This window comes from Gekko japonicus, unplaced genomic scaffold (assembly GCF_001447785.1).
Source record: "Gekko japonicus isolate JY-2015 unplaced genomic scaffold, Gekko_japonicus_V1.1 scaffold730, whole genome shotgun sequence".
NCBI classification, from domain to species: domain Eukaryota; kingdom Metazoa; phylum Chordata; class Lepidosauria; order Squamata; family Gekkonidae; genus Gekko; species Gekko japonicus.
In genome coordinates this window covers 434,958-459,972 of record NW_015164689.1, presented here as the reverse complement: position 1 = coordinate 459,972, position 25,015 = coordinate 434,958, and the positions used below count along the sequence as shown (strand labels likewise).

At 46.5% G+C, this 25,015-nt stretch overlaps 1 protein-coding gene across 1 annotated transcript in view; it reads left to right on the top strand.

Annotated features, from left to right (window-relative positions):
* Positions 1 to 13,651, top strand: part of RAB3IL1 (RAB3A interacting protein (rabin3)-like 1) — a 53,905-nt gene extending 40,254 nt beyond the window's left edge. Inside the window, exons 7-12 of the mRNA XM_015409375.1 lie at positions 679 to 807; positions 949 to 1,061; positions 7,467 to 7,490; positions 7,937 to 8,036; positions 10,554 to 10,620; positions 12,724 to 13,651. Coding sequence (XP_015264861.1) covers positions 679 to 807; positions 949 to 1,061; positions 7,467 to 7,490; positions 7,937 to 8,036; positions 10,554 to 10,620; positions 12,724 to 12,806 — 516 coding nt within the window. The 3' untranslated portion in view covers positions 12,807 to 13,651. The remainder of the gene's footprint in view (positions 1 to 678; positions 808 to 948; positions 1,062 to 7,466; positions 7,491 to 7,936; positions 8,037 to 10,553; positions 10,621 to 12,723) is intronic.
* Positions 13,652 to 25,015: the final 11,364 nt, after the last annotated feature.

The window sequence follows — 25,015 nt, the reverse complement described above, 5'->3', positions numbered from 1 at the left end:
CATATATGCCCCATAATCATCAGTGTCCCAAACCTTCTGATACTGAGCCAAAAAGCAGCAGATCACATATTAAAATTATTTTTCTTGAATTTGTCCCATCCCCCCCCACCCCCCGATGTTGCCAATCCTTGTTTGATAGAGTGGGAATTGGACTCTGTCTGGTGTAGCAGGGTTGCAGCTAAGCTCACAATGGACTAGAGTTCTCCTTCCTTTCCTGAATGCCAGTGGGATTCACTCACTTTGTGGCTGTCAGTGTTGTATCTCTCATTAGGGGTTTGTTTCTGAAGGTAAACAGTAGAGGGAAATTAATCTTGCATGCATCCAGTGGCATGTAGAGCCCCATGACCATGGGCTTTGCACAAGCTTATGGCTAAAGGTGTCCTTGTTTATTTAACATGCTGTGGTTGGTGAAAGATTCCCTCTTCCTGATCTTTCCTTGGCATGGCCTTCTCTTCTTTCTGTAGTTTCTGCTATGTGTCTAGAGACTTTTAGATTCTAAGGCACTGGAGTTCAGTCTGGTTCACATTTCACACTTAGTCTGCTTGTTCACCTCATAGGTTGCATAGTGAATACTGTCTATTCAGAGGTAACTTCTCGGCTCTTGTGTACTAATAACTTGCTGCCTTGTCTGGTGGTGTTGTCTTCTGCCTTCCATTCCATGCATCTCTGTCACTGCAGGTGGATTCCATCTTGTTTGCAGAATTCCAGGCTTGGAAGGAGTCTCCATCTTTGGATAAATCATGTCCATTTCTGGAGAGAATATACCAGGAAGATGTGGGGCCTTGTCTAGACTTCACCAAGCATGAGGTGAGCTCAAAAAGAGTTTGGTTAAAATATTTTTTCTCCCACACGTCTTGCTCCACTTGGGTTACTTCTAACAACAACTCCCGGTTTACCACCTTATTTTGTCGATCTGAATCATCCTGCCTTTTGTTTCCTTTGCTGCAGCTGTCAGAGTTGGTTCAGGAAGCCGTGGAGCAGAACACACTCACCATTGAACCAGTGGCTACCCAGACTCTTCCTGTGGTGAAGGTGTCGGCCATTGAGTGTGGTGGACCAAAGTAAGGGACTCTCTCAGATCTCTCTGTTCCTAACAGATGCGTACCTGGCTTCCTTCACTGCTGCACCAGCAGTTTCTTTTATGAATCAGATCCTTCTGCTTAGCTGTTTATGGAATTCAGCTCTTTTATTTATTTGAATTCTTGCTTTCAGTCTGTACTATGAACCTTTCAACTTAGACTGATTGCCACTAAAGCTGTAATAATGAAGCTGAACAAGATAGTAGTTAAAATGGTAGTGAAATCAGAACTGATGTATGCCCAACGCATTGTCAGGCTCAAGCCTCGCTTGCCAAATATTTCCTATTTCCTACACTCATGTTCTGTTTCATTATTCCATTGGTTGTGTTACGGATTCACATGCATTCTTATACAGTTCCTATGTTGCACACAACCTTGCTCTTTCCCCTTGCTGTTTATTGTCTCTGCTGGGAACTGGGGGGGGGGAGTGGATATATTTGGCTGTCTGCTTTGTTTGGTTAGTGTCAGCTCGTAACAGTTCTCATGCAGGGGGCTCCCGAGTGTATTGAGGACACCTTGGGAAGTATATGTTCTCATCGTTCTATGTGACCTTGTAGTCTGGGGAGCTTGTCAGGGGCAGATTGTGGCGGGTTGAATGGAAGCAGTGTTTGGTCACTTGGCATCTGTAGAATTTCTTGTTTTCAGTATATTGGCGGAACTGGCGTCTGGACCCCAGTTCCAACACAGAAGCTGTCTATGCTTGGAACCTCTCTACTTCTTAATAAACAAATCTTGCTGTTACAAGAGTGTTTGTGAGAGTGATTGCATCCAGGATTTGACACACATCTCCTCACCTAAGGACTTTTCAAAGTAAACCTTCACTAGTCTTCTAAAAGCCAGTAGTGAATATGCGTGGCAAACTTCACTAGGGAGGAAGATCCAAAGGATGGTGCTCACCAGCAAGAAGGCTCTGTTCTTTGTAGCCAGTTGCATAGCTTCAGAAGGTGTAGCCTTGGAGTCCTATAAGTTGACCTACATACACTGATAACCTTGTATGGGAGAAGACAGTCCTTCTGACTCGGGCCTTTGTTCTCCAGACTGTCTCTGTATGGAAGCCAGCTGTGTTGAATATGACTGCGGTTAAGGAAAACTGTGTACAAACCTCCTCCCTCACAGTAATACTGATTCTGGCTATCCAAATATACCCCCCTTGGGTATCTTGTGTTCATCCCCCTCTCAGAAGCGCACTCAAAAATAAGCATCTCTCAAGTCCAGTTTAGTGAAAATTCACCCCTGAGTGGCCTCTGCCAATAAGTCTTTTATTGGGGGAGGGGGAATGACAGCACATTCAGGCCCCAATCGTCAGTGCACAGTCTTAACCCTCCATCCTTTTTCTTGTGGAAATGTACTGGAGCAGCAAACGGCAAAGCTGCCAGCTGAATGAACCCCCGGGCCAAATTCTTATCGATAAACCTACTCAGCTCCTCTTTTTCGGCTGGACTCATGGAATATAGTTTCCCCGTGGGCATCTTGTGCCCAGGCAAGATTTCAGTGGCACAGTCAGTGTTCTAGTGAGGGGTCAATTCATCCGCCTCTCCCTCTTCAAACACCTTGGCCAAGTCTCTATACTCAGGGGGGATTTGAAGTAGCTCCTCCTTGGCCAGGCACACCCCCTCTAGCATGGGTTGCGGGGCCCCCCCCACAATCCGGGTTCCATCTATGCTTACGCTCCAGAAACCGTAAGGCTTGGATGAAGGGGGTCATGCTCTCAGAGCCAGGGGCTTCCCAACACCATTGGGAACTTAGCTGAGGGGGTTACCATAAAAGACCAAGGTTCCCCCTTCATAGGCGTCCTGTCCATCTGGGAGAAAACGAGGGGCTCCTCCAGTTCTCGTAACTTGGCCCCTGATGCCGTCACTAGTGCCGGGCTGATCAAGTCTCAGGTACACCCTGAATCAATGAGGGCGCGCACCCAAACGTGGGTGCAAAGGGAGGGATTGGCTACAGTCACAGTCATGTAAAAGAGCGGGGAATTGGATCGCACTGATTCTAGTGTGAGAGCCATTTAGCTGCCATTTAGCACCTTTCACAGCAGGTCCCGGCCTTTACCCACTGGCTGTTGAAGCTCCTCCTCGCTGGACAAGATGCTCTTCGGGTCCTCTCTCCCTCCTGACTGGAGGGCTTTGAGCAGTTTGGGGCGACTCCTGAGTGGCTTGATCCTCTTCTCCGGTCCCTTGCGCTCTTTCTTCTTGGTTCCTCCAGGGCTCTTTTCTCGTGGGCAATTGGTGGCAAAATGTCCAGGGCCCCCACCCTTCAGGCACAGACCTCGCCGCATCCTTTGCTCTCAGTCACTCCCAGAACCCTGGAGCCAGCCCCATTGCACCTTCGTTTCTCCTCCCGGCACCTTGGGCCACCGGCTTTGGATGGTATATCTTCAGCAGGTTCCAGTGGTTCTCCACCTCACAGGCCACCTGGATCCAGCCATTTAGAATTAGGGGGCTATCTTGGGCCAGAGCTTTGTCCGAAATGGAATGGTTCAAGCCCACTCGGTAGAACTCGATGAGCACCTCTTCCGGCCACTCATGCAGCTTGGCTGCATACGTCCTGAATTCACCCGAGAACTCCCGGACAGATCAACTGCCTTGCTTCAACCCCTGGAGGCAGGTTCTGGCCTGTTCCAGCTCCATTGGGTCCTTGTATAGTCTGTGGAGGGCCCACATGGAAGCATCCACATCTCTGAGTTCTGGGCCCCCCACATTGTATAGTCCCACAAATCAGTCGGCCGCCTGATCTCATAGCATTGACCCCAGGTATTCCACCCGGTGTTCGTCCGAGGTAAAAGTATGGCCCCACTCTCTCAGGAACTTCCGGACCTGGAGTACGAAGAATGCCAGCTTCCCTGGGGTCCTGTCGAACGTGGCTTCAGGTGTGTCTCTAGGGGCAGCAGATGGGGGCGCACCGGCAGTGGTTCTGGAGGGGCCTCACATCCTGGCGGGGGGGACCCCCTCTGTGCCACCTACCCCCGCTTGTTGTTCCAACTATCGAAGCTCCTGTTGCAGCACATCCTGAATGGTGTCCGCCAAGTCTCCCAGGGCCTCTTGGGTGTCCCAGCGCAACTCTGCGATCTCCGCTCGCAGCTCCTACTGAATCTCTTCAAACTCCATCTCTTCCAGGAGGCGGCCCTCCGCTTCCTCTCTCACCACCAGCGAGTGTTTGGGGTCATCACGGAAGATCCCAGAGGCCTGATGGTGGTCCGCCTCTGACCACCATCTGACCACCATCGCCAGACACCCATGGGCCCCCCTGATGGGGTAGCCCAGTCCAGGGCTTTCCATCGGTCCAGTCCAAACCTGGGGGGCCTGCGCTTTTCCCCCTTGTCTTCCTTCCCCTTTGGCCCCTCTACATGTTTGTCAGGGGCACCTTAGGAGTTGGCTGATTTTGGAGGGGATGTAGTCCCCTTTTCCTCACTTCCTTCGCTAATCGCTGTGTTGAGGAGAAGTCAGTTCTGACACTATGTCAGACTCCTGAACCAAACTTACTCCCAACAACACTCTCTTGGCAGTGATTTGTTTATTGAAAGATAAAGATGTTTCAAGCTAAGACGATCTGTGACAGAACTGACCCTCCCTCTGGGAGGCAGGCCCGTAGCCAGGATTTTTTAGTTTGGGGGGCCTTTTAAAAAGTCAGGGGGCACTGTAATTCACACATGGCCCCTGCTTCTCCCCCAAAGCATTTAAGGGTTCCTTTAAATGTTTTGAGGAAGAAGCGGGGGCTACACGCCTGCACTCCAAGCCAACTGCAGGTGGGCATGGCCTCCCCCAAAGTCGGGGGGCCTTGGGAAGAAGTCAGGGGGCTGGGCCCTGGGAGGCCCCACTGTAGCTATGGGCCTGCTGGGAGGCCCTGCATAAACGCAGTTACAAGCTAGCGCGACTTCCAGCAAAGCAACTTTACACACACCCACACACATGCTCCTAGGCTCCCTCTTGCAACAAAAAGAAAACAGGATACGAGGCATACAGAATCCATAAGAAGCATACAGAATCATGGCAAACAAGGTCCGAGTTTGACAGCAAACTGGTTTCTTTCAAGAAACAAATCCCAACACGAAATTGGTCACCTCCTTCAATGTTTTTCCTTAAAATTTATTTCTATAGGTTTTTTTAAAAAATGGAGTCGCCTTGAATTTTGTGGCATGCCAGAAGGTCCATGGGGCTATGTACCAGTGGTACAGTGCCTGTTTTTCATGGAGACGGTCCCAGGTTCAGTGCCCGGATCTCAAACGCGAGACCTTCCTGTGTCCAAGTGGCCCGGAGAAGCGTTGGCAGTCAGAACAAGCAGTCCTGGACTGAATGGGTCAATGGTCTGAATATGTATAAAGCAGCAGCCTCTGTTAGAGGTGGGATGATAAGGCAGTGGGAGGAGTGTCGGTTCAGGAAGACACACAGGGAGACATAATGGAGCTTGCGGCATGTCTGATCTCCATCCTATCCCTCAAAACGTGGTTGGAGAGAATCTTTTAGGTGGTTCCATTTCAACTTTGGAGTCATGCAGGTCTGTGAGAAATAAAATTGCAACAATATCTGACCTGTTGAGTAAGGAAGAGACTAGCTTGCTTGACTGAAACCAGACTGGATGACTCCGATGTGGTCACTTTGACATAGCTCACACCAGCTGGGTATAAAGTCCTTCACTAACCTCAAAATGGAGGATCGGGGTGTTTGTGTGTAGCATTTCTTTCTTTCCCTATCACTAGGTACCTGGTGCAAACCGAGGCTGGCACCAGGGTCAGATTAGGGATCCTGCTGGTGTACCATCCACCTAGCTTACCAGCAGGGTCTTTGGCTGAGCTGACAGAGGGGGTATTGGATTTGGTGTTGAGGACCCCAAGGAGAATCAAGACATATGCCAAGACCTCTTTGTCTGGTCAGGCTCAGGACTCCATAGCCAGCATGACAGCCATGGGTCTGTCTCGGATTGTAATGGGTCCAACACATGAAAAAGGACATATGCTGGACCTTTTTTCCTCCACTGAGTGGCTTGCTGGTGGTCTTGTTGTGGTTAGAACACTCTCTTCTGAAGGCGTGGTTGAGTTTGCCGCCTTCTCCCTGCAGGAGCTATGGACCTATTCAAATTATCCGCCCTCAGGGATTAATGGATCCTGTTGGTTTGAAAGCCTCCCTGGTGACCCTGAGGAGGCCCTTGTAGCTGCATGGAACGTTGGGCCGACTGGGGCCATAAACAGAGTTGCTCCTAGCACCCTCTTCCATGCTCTGCGAGGCTCCCCAGCTCCTTGGTTTACCAGGGAGCTGGGCATTGTGAAGCAGGCTGGAAGATGACCAGAGCCATGTTGGTGGAAGACTAGAAATGAATCAGGCACAACATGTCGTAGAGCTCTCTTTCCATAAGTCCTTATGCACCAACTGTGGTCATCAGGCAGCCATCTGTTGGCTCTCCCACCACTTAGGGTGGCCCATCTGGCATCAACCAGAGCCCAGGCCTTTTCTATTATGGTTCTGGCTCCGTGGAATGGGTTCCTGTTATGTATTGCCTATACATTAATAGCTGAGCTTGAATTACACTTCTATCCATCTCTGGTATTGTAAATAGCGAAACCTGATTGGCTTCTCTGCGTAGAAGACCAATCAGGACACTGGAAAGGTTCTGGAGGGAAATGAACCTATTGGCTGTTATGTTACTATTTTGATTGGTTATTACTGTTACACAGGGGCGTGGCTTAGTCAGCCCGGATAGTTTAAAAGAGAGCCTGTTGCTCTCCCGTTGGTGTTCGTTCCTACCTTGTTGAATAAAGCTGAAGCACTTATTAAGAGCTGCTTCCTTACGTCTCATATTTCCCTGAAGAGTTGAGACACCCCCCCCCGAGATCTTCGGGAGGTGCTGCAAGTCCTGCCTGTTCACCTGGGCTTTTAAGGGAGTCTGAATTGGCAGGCATCTTTTAAGAGGGAGAAGAGGGGGGGGGAGATTTGGGGTTTGCGACTTGATTTTTACTTTTGCTTTTAAACTGGAAATGTTTGTAACTATTATTGTAAGCCCCCTTGCACCATGAGGAAGGGACTTGGTATAAATGTTTTAATTATGAAATAAATATCTGTTCATAAGTGTGAACTGATGCAGAGCACTGTGGTCTGAACTATAGAGCCCTGAAGTTTGGAATAATGCCCCCTCCTCATTGGCAGGGCCTGAACTTGAAGTTGGGCTGATCTGTATTTCCTGTTTCTGAGCAATGGTGTCTTGCCGGTGAAAAGCCACCTTTCAGAGTGTCGCAAGGGGGGGGGGCAGGACGGCAGGGCCTTTGGGTTCTTCCCCCCTCCCCATATTCCCCTTGTTGTTTTCATGCAGGTCAACCCCATGCTATGAATTAGTTTTGTGTTTTTATCCTGATTTTGGTTTCCTCCTTTTTTCTTTCCTTTTCTCGGTCCCTTTTCACAGTGGGTTCCGGTCCCAAATTGTAACGTAAGTGATTTTTAAAAACTGGATAATACAGATGTTTGCTCCACTAATAAGTTACTAACCCCTAGTTCCCTTTGCTTTCAGAGCTGCTGGTTACTCCTTAACCAAAGCTAATGCTTCACTGGTGTTTTCCAATATCAAGCCTTGACACAGGAACCTGCTCATAAATAGCCTGGAAAAGCCTTCCAGTCATTTAGTAACATTACAACTATTTCTTGGGGAGAGGAACTACTGTTATAACGTTACAAAGAATAGTGGAAAGAGATGCCAGGAAAGGATATATCGTGACAACATCTCTCAAAAATTACATGTCCACAAACCCTCAAAAGTTAAGGCTCCTGTTTCGGGTTTGGCTTGTTGCAGCTTGCCTAACTGGGTGTGTTCTTACTCTGAAGAAGAGCCTTTCTCTGAACTGTGGCTCCCCCCCCCCGTTGCCTCCCCCTTTACAGGAAGTGTGCTCTGAGTGGCCTTTCCCGTGCGTGCAGACATCGCATCAAACTAGGGGACTCTGGGAATTATTACTACATTTCTCCTTCCTGCAGGGCTAGGGTAAGTCTCCGTCCTGAGATCATCTGCCTGGGGACGGGGGTAGCTTCAGAGCTGGATTTCTGCACAAGCTAAGCAAGCTATAATAATAATAATAATAATAATAATAATAATAATAATAATAATAATAATAATAATAAATAATATACTTTATTGTCATTGTACACAGTATAGGGAAAGGATTTTGCTAAAAAAAATCAAGCTTGAGGCAAAGGAACATACAAAATGTCTGGAATTCTTACTTTGCTTGTTTTCGTTGTGAAGTAAAATAATAATAATAATTATAATAATATACTTTATTGTCATTGTACACAGTACAACGAAATTAAAGGTGCAATCATTTCAGTGATCTACAGCCATACACATATACACTCACACAACCATTCACAACCATCCCATAACTCCCTTAAGGTTCACATTGCAACTTAAACCACCAATGTCACCCAAATTCCAATTTCATACAGCATTTAAAGCAATAATAGCTCTCGAATAAAAACTATTTTTAATCTGTTTGTCCTTGTTTTAATTGTCCTCTATCTTCTACCCGAAGGCAGCAGTTCAAACAGGGAGTGTTCAGGGTGTGACAAATTCTGCAGAATGTTCTTTGCTTTTTTCAAACATCAAGAACTATACAATTCCTCCAGGAACGGGAGAGGGCAGCCAATAATCTTCTGGGCTGTGATGATAACTCTCTGGAGTGCTTTCCTCTCCACAGCCGTACAACTGGCAAATCAGGCACAGACGCAGTATGTTAAAAGTTTGGGGCCTCAGATTATGGGGGACCCTCTAAATACAAAAAACTTTAAAAGTACAATTTTTGGTAATGCCATGGGGCCTCTTAAAGCTGATGTCGCCTAGAACCTCAGCATGTCTTAATCTGGCCTTGGGTAGCAGCTCCCAAGTGAAACAGCCTAATCTTCAGTGTGGCATGCCTGGCTGTCCGCTATTTTGATCAGAGAATGACGACCTGGTGCCATTCCTCAGGCACCCAGGGCCTCCTCTTATGTCTTGTTCATCTAAAAAACAACAGCTGAAGACTAATGAGCTTGCTGAGGCATAAGCATCTGAAGGCAAGAATGTGCTTCATCAGATTAAGTAGATAATTCTCAAGAAATTATTATGATCTTTCATTAGAACACTGGTACCCAGTGACTTATAACTGTGTGAAATGCAGACTTTAGAAGAAGCCAAGTGCACAAAAACAGCCAGTTTCTGAATACAAAACCCTGAAGTACTGTGTTACATTTGTATGTCGTCTTTCTTTGATTGTATGTCGTATGCAAAGTATTCCCAGGCAACTTTGCAACCAAGCACTGACCAGCCCTGAGCTCTTTGGACTAAGCGAAGTCACCCCCTGGTCATCCCCTGGGAACTCTTTTGAAATCTTCCTTTTGTCCATTTTTGTTATACATCCTCCCCCCCACAACTGCATGTAACTTTCTTACTTTGAAGCCCTTCCCTGGAGTAGCATGTCTTCCTTCATGGCCAACTGAGACCATGCGGCTAGTCCACATCCCCCATAGGGGGATATAGATGCAGGGGAAAATATCCACAGTTCACATCAAACTAGTTTAGGCAGGGCAGCCAATCATCAGTAGAAGAACATCCTTATATTGTCAGTAAGCCTCTGAGGCTTCTATTGATGATTGGCTGCCCTGCCTAAACTAGTTTGATGTGAACTGTGGATATTTTTCCCGGCATAATAACATGAAGGCTTCTATATATTGAGCACTAGATGAAGCTGTATGAAGCAGCTGAAGAAGTATCAACGAAACGAAGATTGGAATCCAGAGTCCTCATCCCATGTCCTGTGTGCCGGCTTCTTTTGTACACTCTGTGTTGTTGTATGTCATATGCATACCCTATATTGCATCTGTTTGTACACATTTGTGTTATATAAATATTCTTTGTTCCTTTGCACTTCAGCATGGTGCCTTTGACTGCGTTGTTTATACAGTGCTTCTTTGGCACAACACACCACTGAAGCCCCTCCTTTCTGCAAACCCCGCCCTCCCCAGGCTCCATCCTCCCAAATCTCCAGGTGTTTCTAAACTCAGAGCTGGCAACCCCTAGATCTCGCATCTGCCACCATGCTGCCTTTCCTTCATCCGGCGCTACACCCAGGCACTGGAAAGAGATTGCAAGAAGGTGGCTTGGTCTGTGCATGCCGCAGAAGGGGGTGCCAGGAGGAGCTGTACCACTCCGGCCTGCAGGTGGAGGAACTGCCCTGTTGAAGGGACCCCTGAATAAAAAGGTCTTTGGAAGTAGCACAGTAAGGCGTGGGCTGGGCCTAGTACCACTTTCCCCAACATGTCTGGTCTTTTTAAACACGTAGGACATGCTTATGCTTGTATTGTTGAAAGGGCCTGTGCCACATGCAGTCTGAAGTGCTCCCATCCACGCTACCCCTTTAGGACTCCCGTTGTCTTACTGTGCTGCGCATGTAGACCAGGCCTGTGTAATTGGGTGACGGGGTAAAACAGGACTTGCTAAATCTTAAGAGTTTTTCCCTCTTTCCAGATTACAGCAGTTTGCAACTTCTTCACCTACATCCGCTATATCCAGCAGGGACTGGTAAGGCAAGATGGTAAGTAACCCTCTCCTCTCCTCTCCCATCACCCCATCCTTAAATGTGGAGGCCTTGCTGCTCCCTGCTGGTTCGTCTATTCAGCCAGTGCCTCCTGGAATCAGCTGAATTAGCTCTGCGCTTGACCTTTCCTCCTTAGCAGTGGAATCGCTTCTTCCCCTTCGTAAATACTGCTGGAAGAGGGACTGCAATGAGTGAGGTTCCTGTCTTATCGGAATGAATCATCTCTGGGGGAGGGGGGCAAATTGTGCATTGGGGAGGGGGCTCAAGTTGAAACGTTAGAGAAGCCAGTAAAGGCTGGCTGGTTATGAGTCTGGGTTGGACTGCAGTGTTTGATTTGTGTGTCCTGCTCCCCAGGCTGGGGGCAAAGCCCTGGGCCATAGCAGAGTTCCACAGCAACAGGACCTGCTGGACAGGGTTCAGGAGTCCAGTCATAGGGTCACAGTCCAAAGTCAAGTTCACAGTCAGGGAGTGTAGTCCAGATACAAGGTCCAAAAGCAAGTCCGGGGGGCTCAGGCACCAGGGCTGAGAGGGCTCGCGATGCAAGGAGCTTGGTCGGATAGTGTCCGATTCCCCATGCATTCGAAATAAATCCACGTTTGAAGAACAAAGTTAAATTTATTATAAAGCGATGGTTGGATCAGGAACACAAGAATTGTTAGGAATGACTACAGACCTCATAGGGAAACATAATAAAGGAACTTGAACCAGGTTAGGACCAATGAGTCCAATTCCCGCTGGCGGGAATGCAGATAAAACTAGCGCCCAATTCCTTGGGAACACAACGGTTCTACAACATAAACACAAGTTCAGTTCTCAGGCATGAGATACATAATAAGCAAAGCAACGCCATAACTCCATCCCACCTCCAGCTGGTTGACCTTGAGCAGTTCCGCAGATGTAGCAAGCAAAAGACAGTAAACACCTACACAGGATGATACAGGGGGGGATGGACAGGGCACAATGTAATATGTAGAAAAGAACACACCACTCTATGGCAGCTTGCTGACATATAGCTAGCAAGGCTGTAGGCAAGTTGATCTCACACTGACTCCTGCCTCACTGCAGGCTTCTAGAGGGAGTTTCCGAACAGGTGATGCTGGCTCCAGTGTTAGGCTCATCTCACAAGCGGAGTCTGCTCCTCTACTCACAAGGAGCAGTAGGGCCAAGATCCTGCACGTAGGGTCAAGATGCTTCCTCGGCTGAGTGGAGGCTTTGGGCTGCCAAGGGAGTGGAGGCTTATGGGCTCAGTCCAGGGATCAGCCCTCGCTCTTCGCTTTCTCTGCTCCTGGGGTCACGGGAGAGAATGCGGTGGGTCTGACAGCAGGTAGGTCCATGCTGAGGCCTCCTGACTTGAGGTTCTGCTGGGTCAGGGCACAGTGTTAGTGCTGGTGAAAGGTGCCTTCCAGGAGGCACTGAGGAATCCGCCTCGCAGGGAGCATCTCCCAGGGCAGGACTTGAGGGCAGGCCCTCCTCCTCTTCCTCCAATGAGGACTCATCCTCCCATGCTACCCCAGGGTGGTCCAAGATATTGGACCACTTCCAGTGAAGGACACATACTGGACGAAAAGTGCATTTGGGGATTCTACAGTACAGATCAGTCCAAGAACAGGGGTGGTGTAGGACAAAGAAAGACACAGGAAGGTGGAGACAGAAGTCTCTGTGGGTTAGACTTAAGATCGGGAAGACCCTGGTCAACCCCCCACTCAGCCTCATGAAGCTCGCTGGGTGACCTTGGGCTTGTCACTCTCTCAGTCTAACCTATGTCACAGGATAGATGACTCCTAGACACTGTTTTCGGCTTCGATCTCAAATGTTGCATGTCTGCTGCAGTCTGGCTGAATGAAAAGGAGCTCTATGTCTCTGGGTCATTCTGGATGTGACTCTACCTTACATGTGTCTGTTCCGGAAAGGAGGCATGTTTGCCTGGCTATTTGACAGAAGATGCCTCCCGTGGGAGAAGACTAGCCAAAGTGCCTGCCTGCCTTGTAGCTCTTTTTTAGGCCAAAAAACTCTGGGTCCCAAGATGGCATTTCTGGGGTGGGATGCAGAACAAGCTGCATAGGCTTCTTACATGCTTCCCCTTTTGCTTTTGCCTTGCAGTGGAACTGATGTACTGGGAAATCATGCGGCTCAGGAAAGAAATGTCCCTTGCCAAGCTGGGGTTCTATTCCAGTGAGATGTAGCTTGGCACCGCCAATCTTGAAGGGTGTCACCATACATACAGATGGTTTGGTGTAGCATCTCTGCTACGACTGGAAGCTGGCAAATGCAATGAGAAGACCAAAGGAGCGCCAATTTCCCCTGTGAAATCATTTGCTGCTTTCTGAGTACACCTTCAAAATGCAGATTTGCCCAGCAACTTCTAGATCTTTGGAACAATGAAGTGAGATTACCCATGGAATTCTTTTTCTATGCATTGTGCAGCCCACCCTATGTCTAGTATTCGTGAACTATTTGCTTTTGCAGTTGTAAGAGCCATGCACCGAACTACGCTCCTGTTGATCCTGCATGCTGCTTGGAGTTACAAGTGTAACTGGGAATTCCCACATGAAGGAAAGAAAGGGTTGAGCTGTAATGCCCAGCGTGTTGCTCCAGCTGTTGCTGGGGGGAGGGGCACTCTACAAAGGCTAGCCCTGCACAGTGACCTTGCTTTATAGCCACCAAGTGGGTGTTCTTCCAGTGTTTCCCAGACCTCCGTCTTCTGAGGAGCCTGCAAGATTCAGGCTGGAGAGGCAGAGTCACAAAGAATGCTTTTCATTCTGTTTATAACTCAGGGTTTGCCGTTTTGGTTGTATAACAGATCCCATACTTGACCCTGTGAAGGCAGGCATGTATTCTGGGCCAAACCTCTGACTGGAGCCTCAGTCATGATGCAAGAAGGAGGAAGTTGCATAACAACGGGTGTCCCACAACTATGTAGAGGTCAGTGGCCTGAGGCTGCAGATGTTTTTTTCCCATGGTCCATTGGGGAAACTTGACTGCCATGTTGGCTCTCCAAGAAGCAGCCTCCATCTACTGACATCACCGTGTGTCTCACTTGAATTCCTTCACTGTGCTTTGTAACCATCTAAGCACCAGCTGGAGATTCAATTCCACTGTGTTACTACAGAAAGTTGTGTGAGACACTTTTCTTCTGCACAGATTTCTCATCAGATGGCTCTATCTGTGTAAGAGCATTTTTCTTTTGTGGTGTATTAATGTCAAAGGTAAAATTAATATGGAGCCTAACAAATTGAGTTCACCTTGACTTTCGCTCTTAAATTTTCTGGAAAGACAGAGTACGTGGGGTGTCGATTCTGCTCTTTTTTAAAGGAATGGGCAGGTGGGTGCAATAGATTTTGGAATGAAAATGTAGTCTTGACTTTATAAACTTGATTTCGAATTGGAAAACCATAAAGAACAGGTGGAAGGGACTGTTAAACGACAGCAAAACAAAAGGTCTCTCCTAGGTTTTGATTTGGATGCTAAACCACTTGAGACTTCTCTTGAGGACAGGGTGCTTGATCTTTAAGACCAGCATTGCTGGCTTTCTCTTCTATCTGCAAGCTGCATCCTCTGCTCTTGAGGGCCTTTATCCTTATGTCAGATTTATGGGGGCTGGTCAATGGTTCGTTTATTGGAGAAGGCCCTCGGCTGATGTTGAAATGCACACTTGTTCTTTCCACATTCCGTGGATGACCTGTGACACTGAGACTGATGCTGCGTTGAGTCCGCAACCTTCATGGAATGGATGTTTGGTGGCCTGGAATTAAATAATGTCAGTTCCCATAATGCTTGGTTCCATCATCTCAGATTGCGTTGGTCATAAAGACCCCGCTGGTAGAGAAGTGCTTTGAATACAGCATTGCTGCCTCTCCTCTCTCTGTTGCATATTGTAAGGTTCCGCAGCCAAACAATTGAGTACATGCTTATCATAAGGTTATACTTTATTGTAAGAGCTATAGAGGCAGTAACATCGTCACTGTTAGGAATGGCTACGTTCCTACAAGCATAATGGGATATAGGGTATTCGTATGCAACACACACCCCCATCCCTAGTCCAATCGGCCTGACTCCCGCGCGAGAGAGAATGGGACCCCAGGCCGTTAACGCCAAAGCTGGGAATCGAAACTAGTCCCACGGGTAATTGATGGGAAGACACTACACAGACAGTCTACAAGGTCAGAGATAATAAGGAAGGAGGGAATGCAGCAGCAGCTGGTACACAGGCCAAGCAAAGGCACTCCTGCCCATAAACATCAGGGCAGCATAGCTGACACATATGCCTGATTCCATGTCCTTGCTGGTACTCTCAATTCCTCTCCCTGGTGGAGTGGCATTGTATGAGCTTTGGAAAGAAATAATTGTCCATCTTTGGTACTACATAGGGACTGTGTGCAATGGAGAAGGCTATTTGGCTTTATTGACAGCAATGACTTTTGGGATAGTTTTTCCTTAGCATTGCAAGTAAGTGAATGTCCTGTTGGACCTGGTTTGGGGGTCCCTAATGCTTTGCTGCACGGTGGTCCCGGCAGTTGTACCAGGACTTGATGTCATCTTGATAGTTTCTAGAAGCATATGCATGCTAAGGATTGTAGCAAAATATGTATGTATGTATGTTTGTGTGTGTGTATATAAATATATATATATACGCACACACACAAAATAAAAGTTCTCCCCAAGAATGTATCTGGGAGAAATATTAATGGAATGATGCTTCCAAGAGGGCAGAGCACAACAACACTTGCCCCTTTCTGCTTTGGGCAGGTCTTGCTTTCAGCTAAAGAACAAGGGGCACCCCGATGGATCCTCTTTGCCTCACTCCGTCCCTGTGCTGCTCCGGTTCCGTTCCTCCTGTCTGCAGGGATGGCAAAGGGCAAAAGGGATTGGTGTCCATCAGATCAGGTGGGATCCCCTGAACTTCAAGGACAAGGGGCCTACAGAGGTGACTTTTCCCTTCTTCCTGGCAGCCTCGTGTCCTGCCGCAAAGCCAGTGCCGTGGGTTGGGAGAGCTTCGTGCACGCTGGGTTGCGTCCTAACGAAAACATCCGTCCACAGTGATGTGATTTCCCCTTCCCTCCTCTGGCTGCCCACAATGCTGCCTCAAATGCTGTTCTAGAGGGGCAGGAGGCTCCTGTTGGAGCAGTAGGAGGAGTGGCAGGGATAAGGCGGCAGAGGGGGACTGGCAAAAATCACCCCCTTGCATACACTGATCTTTTTGATAGGATCCGACCCCCTGAATTCTCAACAGTCACAGGCACACTGAGGGAAGATAAGGAAAGTCTGTCTCACGTTCCTTGCCTGCGTGGTTCATAGGATCCACCCCACAGAAAACCTACTGTATTTGGATCACCTCTTCTCTCCTCCAATTAATTTAACTGGAGAGGTTTAATTTAACTTCATTTATATGCCCATGCTCTGTAATTTCTCAAAGTTCCAGACAACTGTGGCTGAGGTCTGTGTGCGGGTAAATCAGAACCATCATGCAGATTTTGGAGTTAAATTCTCTCTGGTGGTTTTGAAATAATTATAACACTTTTGTATGTGAGCATGCCCCATATGATAGTTTTGTGTTGGGCTCAAAAGAGAGATATAATTTCTACCTCAGTACTTGCCCTGAAACCCTCTGACTTTCTCCACTTTGATACCTGCAGGCTAACATAGGAACTGACTCATTCATAGTTCCCCATAACATCCATATATAACATTCCACTGCAGAAAGAAACCAAATGAGGTTTTTTGGTGGGAATCCAGTCTCTCAGATGAGAGCTTTGTTTCTATTGAATAGCTGACCTACAAAGAAGAAGAAGAGGAGGAGATGGATGGATTTATACCCTGCCCTTCACTCGGAGTCTCAGAGCGGCTTACAAACTCCTTTCCCTTCCCGTCCCCAGAACAGACACCCTGTGAGGTAGTTAGGGCTGAGAGAGCTCTGGTGGAAACTGCTCTTTTTCAAGAACAGCTGTGCCAGAACTATGGCTTGCCCAAGGTCATCCAGCAGGTGCAAGTGGAGGAGTGGGAAATCAAACCTGGTTCTCCCAGATTAGAGTCCGTGCACTTAACCACTACACCAAAGCAAACAGAAGATGGTTGCTTTTAATAGCAGGAGAACAAGAGAGGAAAAGCCATATACATGCGCTAAATAATGCAAAAACGATGCTATATTGCAAACAATTATAACAATAGAACATAAAAATGTATGACAAAAATACAAGTGGAAGAGAGGTCCAAAACATAAAGTTGAGTTGACGAAATTTTCTGGACTATCCAGTCGTTTCAAAGGTCTTCATCTGAACTGGACCATGCATGTCAGTTGTCTCCTAGTTTCCATCCATTGTTGAATAAGAACAGCAATATATACAGTACTTCAGTGTAAGGCATATACCCCTCCCCCCAGACCACTGGGAGGCAATGGCTGTGCAGTTCTCTCGGATGCATCCCTATCTCCTCTTGCGTTCCTTTTTAAATAAAGTATACTGATCTCTATTTAATAAATAGATTCCAGTACTGAGAGTTGGGCTGGTTTTTCCTGCCTTCAGGCTGTTGTATTCCTTTTCAAGCCTGCATGTATTCCAGCTGTAAAATAAATGGCACATTTTCAAAGCAAAATTTTTTGTGGTTTATTTTTCTTCCATGCAAGGATTAGTTCTTAAATTTCAGCAGAGGAAGAAATTTAGCTTCCTGTCAGGCTGGAGTGTGCCAAGAATGAACTCAAGTCCACCGTGCACTTGGTTCTGCAGGGGTGGCGGTGTCAGGATTATCTCTCAGCTGGGGCTTGATTTGATTAAACAGTAATTAACCACTGACAGAAGCTGTGCTGAACTCCAGCCGTGAAATCAAAGGCATGTGTGTCCAGGGCTGACAAGCAAAAGAGATCTTTCTGCCTTGCTTAGTTCAGGGTAAGAGAAACTGAAGGGGCAAAGGGGAAGTTAGGGAAGGAGTCACGGTATAGTCAGATCGCAGACGCTTAAGTGGGGTTGGGACTTGGAAGGAAGACTCTGTGTCAGGTAGCCCTGTCATAGGTCTGGAATGTGGAGGGGTGCCCTCCCGTTTTCTGTCTCAGCTCTCCCTGGCTCACCGACTGTTTGCTATCTTATACTTGACCTTGTAGATGCTCCAGCTGCAGTTTTACTCGGCTGGGAAAGTTAACGGCTTTTCCTTTGCCTGCCCGCGCGAGATGTAGCCATTGGCTCATGCTTACTGGGGGGATGTTTGATTCTAGTATAAGTCAGAGGCCCTAGTATTGGCAGCCATTCCTGACACAAGCTGTACACGTGTCTCTAGTACTGGATGTACCAATAAACAGTTACCGTCTCATGAAGCCCTGTGTTCAGTAACCTGGCTAAGGACCCTGACAAAGTGTCAGGAATGGCCGCCAATGCTGGGGGGTAAAGGCAGTGCTGGGGGGAAGGCAATGGCAAACCACCTCTGCTCAACCACTTGCCTTGAAAGCCCCTTGCTGGGATCACCATCAGTCAGTTCTGACTTGATGCCGCCTATGAGTGTAAAAGTAGGATGTTCTCTTTCTCCCCTCCCCCCAAAAGGAAGTTTTTGAAAACAGTTTGATTTAAAATCTTCTCCAACTTTTCCTGCTCAAAATGATTCATCCCGTTTCTTTTCCATCCCAGTATGGCCTCACATACATGCTTATCCTTTAAACTTCCCAGTTGATACTCTGAGGAGGTAAGGAAGCAGCTGGGAACTCATTTTGACAATAAAAGGCTTGGCAGGCCAGACAGCCGTGGGCATACCAGCTCAGTGGCTGCCATCTTCTTAAGAAGAAGAAGAGATTGGATTTATACCCTGCCCTTCATTCAGTCTCAGAGTGGCCTACAATCTCCTTCCTCTCCCCACAACAGACACCCTGTGAGGTAGGTGGGGCTGAGTGAGAACAGCTCTCAAGAGAACTTTGACTGACCCAAGGCCACCCAGCAGCTGCATGTGGAGGAGTGGGGAATCAAACCCAGTTATCCCAGATTAGAGTCCGCGACTCTTAACCACTACACCAAATGGGCTCTGAGCTGAGAAACTGCAGGTTCAGATTGAGCAGCAGCCAGTAACATCTGCTGGAGTCTAGGCAACGGGGTTGAGGTCTATCTCAGTACGCAAGATCCATGGCTAGCTTTGGCAGCACCCTTGTCTTCTTGCAGGGCTCCAGGACAATTCAGGAAGCCTTGCTTTGGGAAGCAGACTCCTTCTGGGTCAGAGGAGATTTACCCCAGGGATCAGTTGGGAGCTAGAAGCAGTGGGAAAGAGAGTGCTGCTCAGATAGGTGATGAGGCTTGAGACTGGCCCCACTGGAGTGCTTGCTGTAGGCCTGCCTTAAGGAGAAGAAAGACACCTCCCACTTTGGGAAGCTCAAAATGTTACTGGGCTCCAGGGGTCATTTCGTAGAAAAAGGGGTGCAGGAGCTCATTAGTATAACTCATTAGCATATCTTATTTGCATGTGCCACACCCCCTGACATGACTGGAAGTGTGTCAGAAGGCAACACCCACCGCTCAGGCTCCACTGGACTGTTTTGGATTGCTAGCTATTGGGGGGGGGGGACATGCAGATCTGTCCTTGCAGAGGAGGGAGAGCTTGTACCTGAATAAAACTCGGTCTTAAAGGTGCCACTGGACTGTTTTTTGGGGGGGGGGGCTCTGCAACTTAACTGGCTGCTTCTTGCTCTGACTGAGGGCTGCTGGGAGCAGGGGGTGGGGCTTGTTGCATGTGCCCGCCCCCTGGGCTCTTTACAGCCAGCGCTCCACTCCTGTGCGCTCCTGCAGGAAATGACTCCTGCTGGGCTCAGAAGAGCCTCTCTATCAATCCCTTCTCCACGTTGAAAAGTCAGAAGGGGTTGGGTTTCTAGTATCCCAGCAGTGTGTAACGGAAATACACAGATCTGGAACAGTGTGCGGAGTGGTTCATGTGCTGGATGTTGTGGAGAAGCCGAGGTTCAACATTCCAGTCAGTGTTTAGGCTGAGCAGCCTCCAGACTTTGAATGCTATACATCTTGAACATATTCTACCAGGTACTGGCACACACAATCTTGTAAAAGAATCACAATAAATATAGATCAAATGTTAAACATTGTGTCAGAATTACTTTAGAACTCAGTTTGGGCAACTGTGGGGGTGGGTGGGTTACTAAACACTGGTCATTGGAACAATGGCTTTTAAAGACTTTTTTCCTGACTCTAACTCTAGGTCAGTGTTATGTATGGAATGGAATGAATGTATCTAGAGCTTGATTCTGATGTAAGGTATTGAAAACCAACCTATCAGAACCAGGGGAGTTCTGGAGGGAAGCAAACTGATTGGTCTTTATTTACAATATCTGATTGGATGTTATCTGACATGGGGGCATGGCTTGCCAAGCCCGGACTGTTTAAAAAGGAGCCTGTTGCTCTGTTGTTTTGTCTCGTTCTGTTCTTCTGACTATTGTTGAATAAAGCTGTTATCACTATTCACCTGCTGCCTCGAGTCTCGTATTCTACAATTGGCGACAAAGGTGGGATACTTGAGCGGGTAGGCAGCCCTGCGGAACAAACGCCAGAACGGTAGACGACCGAGAAGCCCCTGAGGACCCCAGGGCAGAAGAACGAGACCCGGCTGATCAAGCGGCTTCAGCACTTATACCAAACTTGGGATTCTCTCCAGAGTGTGTTGGCAAAAGCTGAGGAGTTCTACCCAAATGTTGATACTCTCCTTACTGGTGATTTTAATGCCAGAATAGGTCAAGATATTAATAGCTTTATCAAGAGGTAAGTGGATGTTTGTTATATAGTATGTTTGTTTGTTGGTATATAATATGAAAAATAATAAAAGTGTACCTTATGGGTACTTAAAAAAAAAGAGGGAACCAATTTATATAGGGGACCACTGGTATCTCCCACAGTCCTCTTTAGATGTAACCTTGAACAAAAGTGTTGTCCTTTTAAATCTGGCTTGTAGATTTGGGTTGTATAGCCTTCATGGTTCAGAATACAATAGCTCTAAAGGGTATATATAGAGAGCTGCGGTGGCTCAAATGGTTAAGACGCTGAACTGCAGGCTGTGGAAGGTCAGTAGTTCAGCAGTTCGAGACCCGGGTGCTGCATGACGGAGGGAGCTCCCGTCTCTAGTTCCAGCTTCTGCCAACCTAGCAGTTCGAAAGCAAGAAATTGCAAGTAGATAAATAGGTACCACTTTGGTGGGAAGGTCACAGCGTTCCGTGCGCCTTGGTGTTTAGTCATGCTGGCCACATGACCACGGAAATGTCATCGGACACTGCTGGCTCTTCGGCTTTGAAACGGAGATGAGCACTGCAACCCTAGAGTTGGATTCGACTGGCTTTCGAGCAAGGGAATCTTTACCTTTACCTTTAAAGGGTATTATACCTTTTTAAGTTCCTACAGTGCTTGTGCCATTGATCATACCTTGCTTTCCTCTTCATTATAACTTGAGGCATATGATCATAACAAACCAGAAAGTGATTATATGCCTCAAGTTATATCTCTTTCTGCTCTCTCAAATTCACCACTTAACTCACGTCATACTGTTGTAGGCCCAAAGCAGGGTAAACACTGTGTGACTTGGAATGCCAGTTTAGATAATAAAATTAAAACCCTTCTTAACTCCCAACAACTATAGGACTTAAAAAAATCTTTTCCACCCTGAACAGGCTGGCTTCCGTAAAGGCCACAGCACCATTGATCACTGTCTGACCCTGAAGGCTTTGATTCAAAAATATTCCAACAACAACAGAAGTCACCTCTATCTTGCTTTCGTAGATCTTTCTTCGGCTTTCTTTTTTTTTAATTAACATTTTTAATCAGTGAAATACAGAACAAACAATTTTAACAATTGAATATACATTTTCAGTACAAATCATGTGAGCTAAATAGTAAAATACTACAAAGTGTTTGTAATATACTTAATAAAATATAACAACAAAATCAGAATTGTATACCAGTATTATGTCATAAGACAAGTTAAGATGGTTAAAGTGTAACCAGTTGACTTACAAAAGGAAAGTAAGTTTGGATCATAACCATTGAACATAATTTGTCCAGGCTGATGATATAAACTCTTCTGCTGACAGAAATTCTATTATTGGGAACCATTTTGTGTTAAAATTTGATACCAAGGGGGTTCTAGCGTTGCTGTTGTGTTTGTCAGTGATGCTCTCCATGATAAATTGATCCCAGAGCTTCCGAAACCGAACTTGAATAGTGGGTGGGGCGGGATCCTTCCAATATGAGGCTATCGAAAGTCTCGCCGTGTATAGCATCGTTTCTAATGTATCTTTGTGGTGATGGTGACCTATATGTTGAGGCCATAGTCCTAAAAACAGATGTTCTGGTTTCAAAGGTACCTCAATATCCAGAATACATTTGATGTATTTCAAAACCACTTCCCAGAACTCCTTTATTGCCGCACAGCTCCACCAACAGTGGGCAAAATTTCTGTCCTGGTCACAACCTTTCCAGCATTTTGGTGAAGATTTGGAGGACATATGGGATAGCCTTTTAGGAGTTAAGTACCAACATGACAGGATTTTAAATTTGTGAAGTTCCATTGGTAAAGAACGCGGGACGCTTCTTTTAAATATTTAGGCATATTTAGGCCCTTCTTTTAAATATTTAGGCATAACCTTTCAGGCATCCCGATCTTGGCAGGCCAATCTTGATGCTACTTTACTAACTGTGCGACACACCATGGGAGCTATTTTAAAATTTTTCTACTCTAAAGGCATTCAATTAATTCCACCGGCTTTAAAGGTCTTCCGGGGCAAGGTTATTGCTCAGCTTTTATACGGGGTGGAAATCTGGGGGTGGAATGAGAAAATATTCTCTCAGAATCCATTCAAAATTTCTTCAGGGTAGATTCCATAAATTACCTGTGGATCAGCGCACCTGCTCCTGAAGCCTAAATCAGGTGGAAGACAATATCCACTATATGCTATACTGTCCTTCATTTCCATTTGCAAGAAACTGTTGTACCCATTTCTTATTCATTTATCCGGCTCGGTGGAGGAATGTTTAAACATTTTACTATCTGATGTTATCCCAGAGGTTACTCATAAGGTGGCTATTTTTATTTTTCTCTCAATAAGCATAAGAAAGAAATTAACCTTGGGTACATCTATTAGAATCTTAGCTAAATTATAGGTTTTATATTTTAGGGCTTTGCATATATGCCTTATTAACCTTATACATGTATATTGTAAATTTGTAAAATTTATTTTGCCATGATGGATTGTTTTAATTGTTTTAACCCTGTTCTGAATTTATTGTATATTGTGAGTTTGTTGAGATGTTGTGGGCTAAGGCTACATCAATAAATCATTTACGTTTACATGGGAAGCCACTGTGGCTAGGTTTCCTGAGATGCCCGGGCTGAAGGACAATGGAGTTCAAGTTAATTTGTGTCAGGCTTCTGGGCTTCCCTGGAGCAGCCCTGAGGACAGCTGGAAATGGATGCTTTCTTCTTGCTCCGGAAGCACCTAGGAAACAAATTGCAAAGTCATACATCCTGAAGGGGCACAGTGGGGATGGCTGCTTAAGTAGGATGGATGCTGGAAGTTGGAAAAGTAGGGATGCATCAGTTCAGTTGCTGGCTCACTTGTACATCTGAGGCAGATTGCAGCAATTTGCTGTGAAATGCATTTGTTCAGGGGAAAGATGACTGTAAAAACTACCCGCTGATCTAAAGAAACGCTGGTCTAGAGAGAAAGTTTTTATGTGAAATCTGATACCCACACGTAGAACTCAGTATCCCATGCTGAGGTCAAGGCATAGTAGTGCTGTGACAGGCCTGCCATGCATGGCAGCTGGTCTAGGCTGGTTTTCTTTTGTGTGTCTTATTGTGCGTGTGTGAGAGAGAAAGAGAGTGAGAACTGGACAATCAGTTCTCCTAGGTAATGTGAGCATAATAAAGTTTGAGTCCAGTGGCACCTTTAACATCAACAAGGTTTTATTCAAGGTATAAGCTTTCGTGAGCACATAACACTTATACCTTGAATGAAACTCTGTTGGTCTTAAAGGTGCCACTGGACTCAATCTTTGTTCTGCTGCTTCAGAGCAACATGGCTACCCCACCTGAATCTATGAGCATAATAATGCGCTACTTCGCAGGATTGTCATAGAGACAAATAAGCCTAACATTGCAATCCTGTGTCTAATAGTTCTAGAAGAGTAGCCACAATAGTCTGTTGCAGCAAAATTAAATACAAGTCCAGTGGGCCCACTAAAGATTAATACAATTTATTCCAGCCATTGCACATATTTAATCCTATGTAGAAGTCCCATTGATCTCAATGTAATTTACAACTTTGTAGGATTGTAAAAAGGAGCTGCGGTGGCTCAAGTGGTTAAGACGCTGAACTGCAGGCTGTGGAAGGTCGGTAGTTCAGCAGTTCGAGACCCGGGTGCCGCATGACGGAGTGAGCTCCCGTCTCTAGTTCCAGCTCCTGCCAACCTAGCAGTTCGAAAGCAAGAAATTGCAAGTAGATAAATAGGTACCACTTCGGTGGGAAGGTAACAGCATTCCCTGCGCCTTGGTGTTTAGTCATGCCGGCCACATGACCACGGAAATGTCTTCGGACAGCGTTGGCTCTTTGACTTTGAAACGGAGATGAGCACCGCAACCCTAGAGTCGGACTCGACTTGCTTTCAAGCAAGGAAACCTTTACCTTTACCTAGGATTGTAAAGCATTTCATATGGTTAAAGTTCTTTACGACATACATGGAATATGAAGCTGCCTTATACATTCAGACCATTGGTCCTTCTAGCTCAGTATTATCTGTTAAAGGAAGCATTTGATAAAAAGGCAATAAACAGATGTCAAAAGGATTTGTGCAAAAGCAAAGAATTTTTTGACATTAAGCCATGATCTTTGGTCGCATTATGTCATGCAGCTTTAATGAAAGAATGAATGGCTATAGTCCATAACATTTCTTCCATGCACAGCACACTACTGTGGAGCAAAAAGAGTCCATTGTATCTGAAATAGAACCAACATACTTTATAGTTCTCTGAGTCCAGAGACCAAACAGATCTTTCTGATGTCCCCTTCAAAAGGCTTATGAATATAAACTCTTCCCTTTTTAGGTATAAAGTACTCATGCTAAGGAACACATGGGGTGTGGTCAGACGAGCACTTTGGTCCGTTGCTTCTCACCAACGGATTTAAATTGCTTGTTCAGACAGCAACATCTGTAGCCTGTCCTACAGTTGTCATTCCCCCGTGCTCACCTCTGACTTTCCCGACACTACATAAAGTCCAGTATTTATTGAACCTACAAGGTTCACCATATGTATCTGGATGTCTGATCGCTCCATTGCGTGCTCAAGCTGTTTGGAAAGTCTGAAGCTTCTGCTCTGTGGCTGCCATTTTTAAAAAATTCAGTGATGTGTGCATAAGTGCATATTTGCGCCTGGGTTG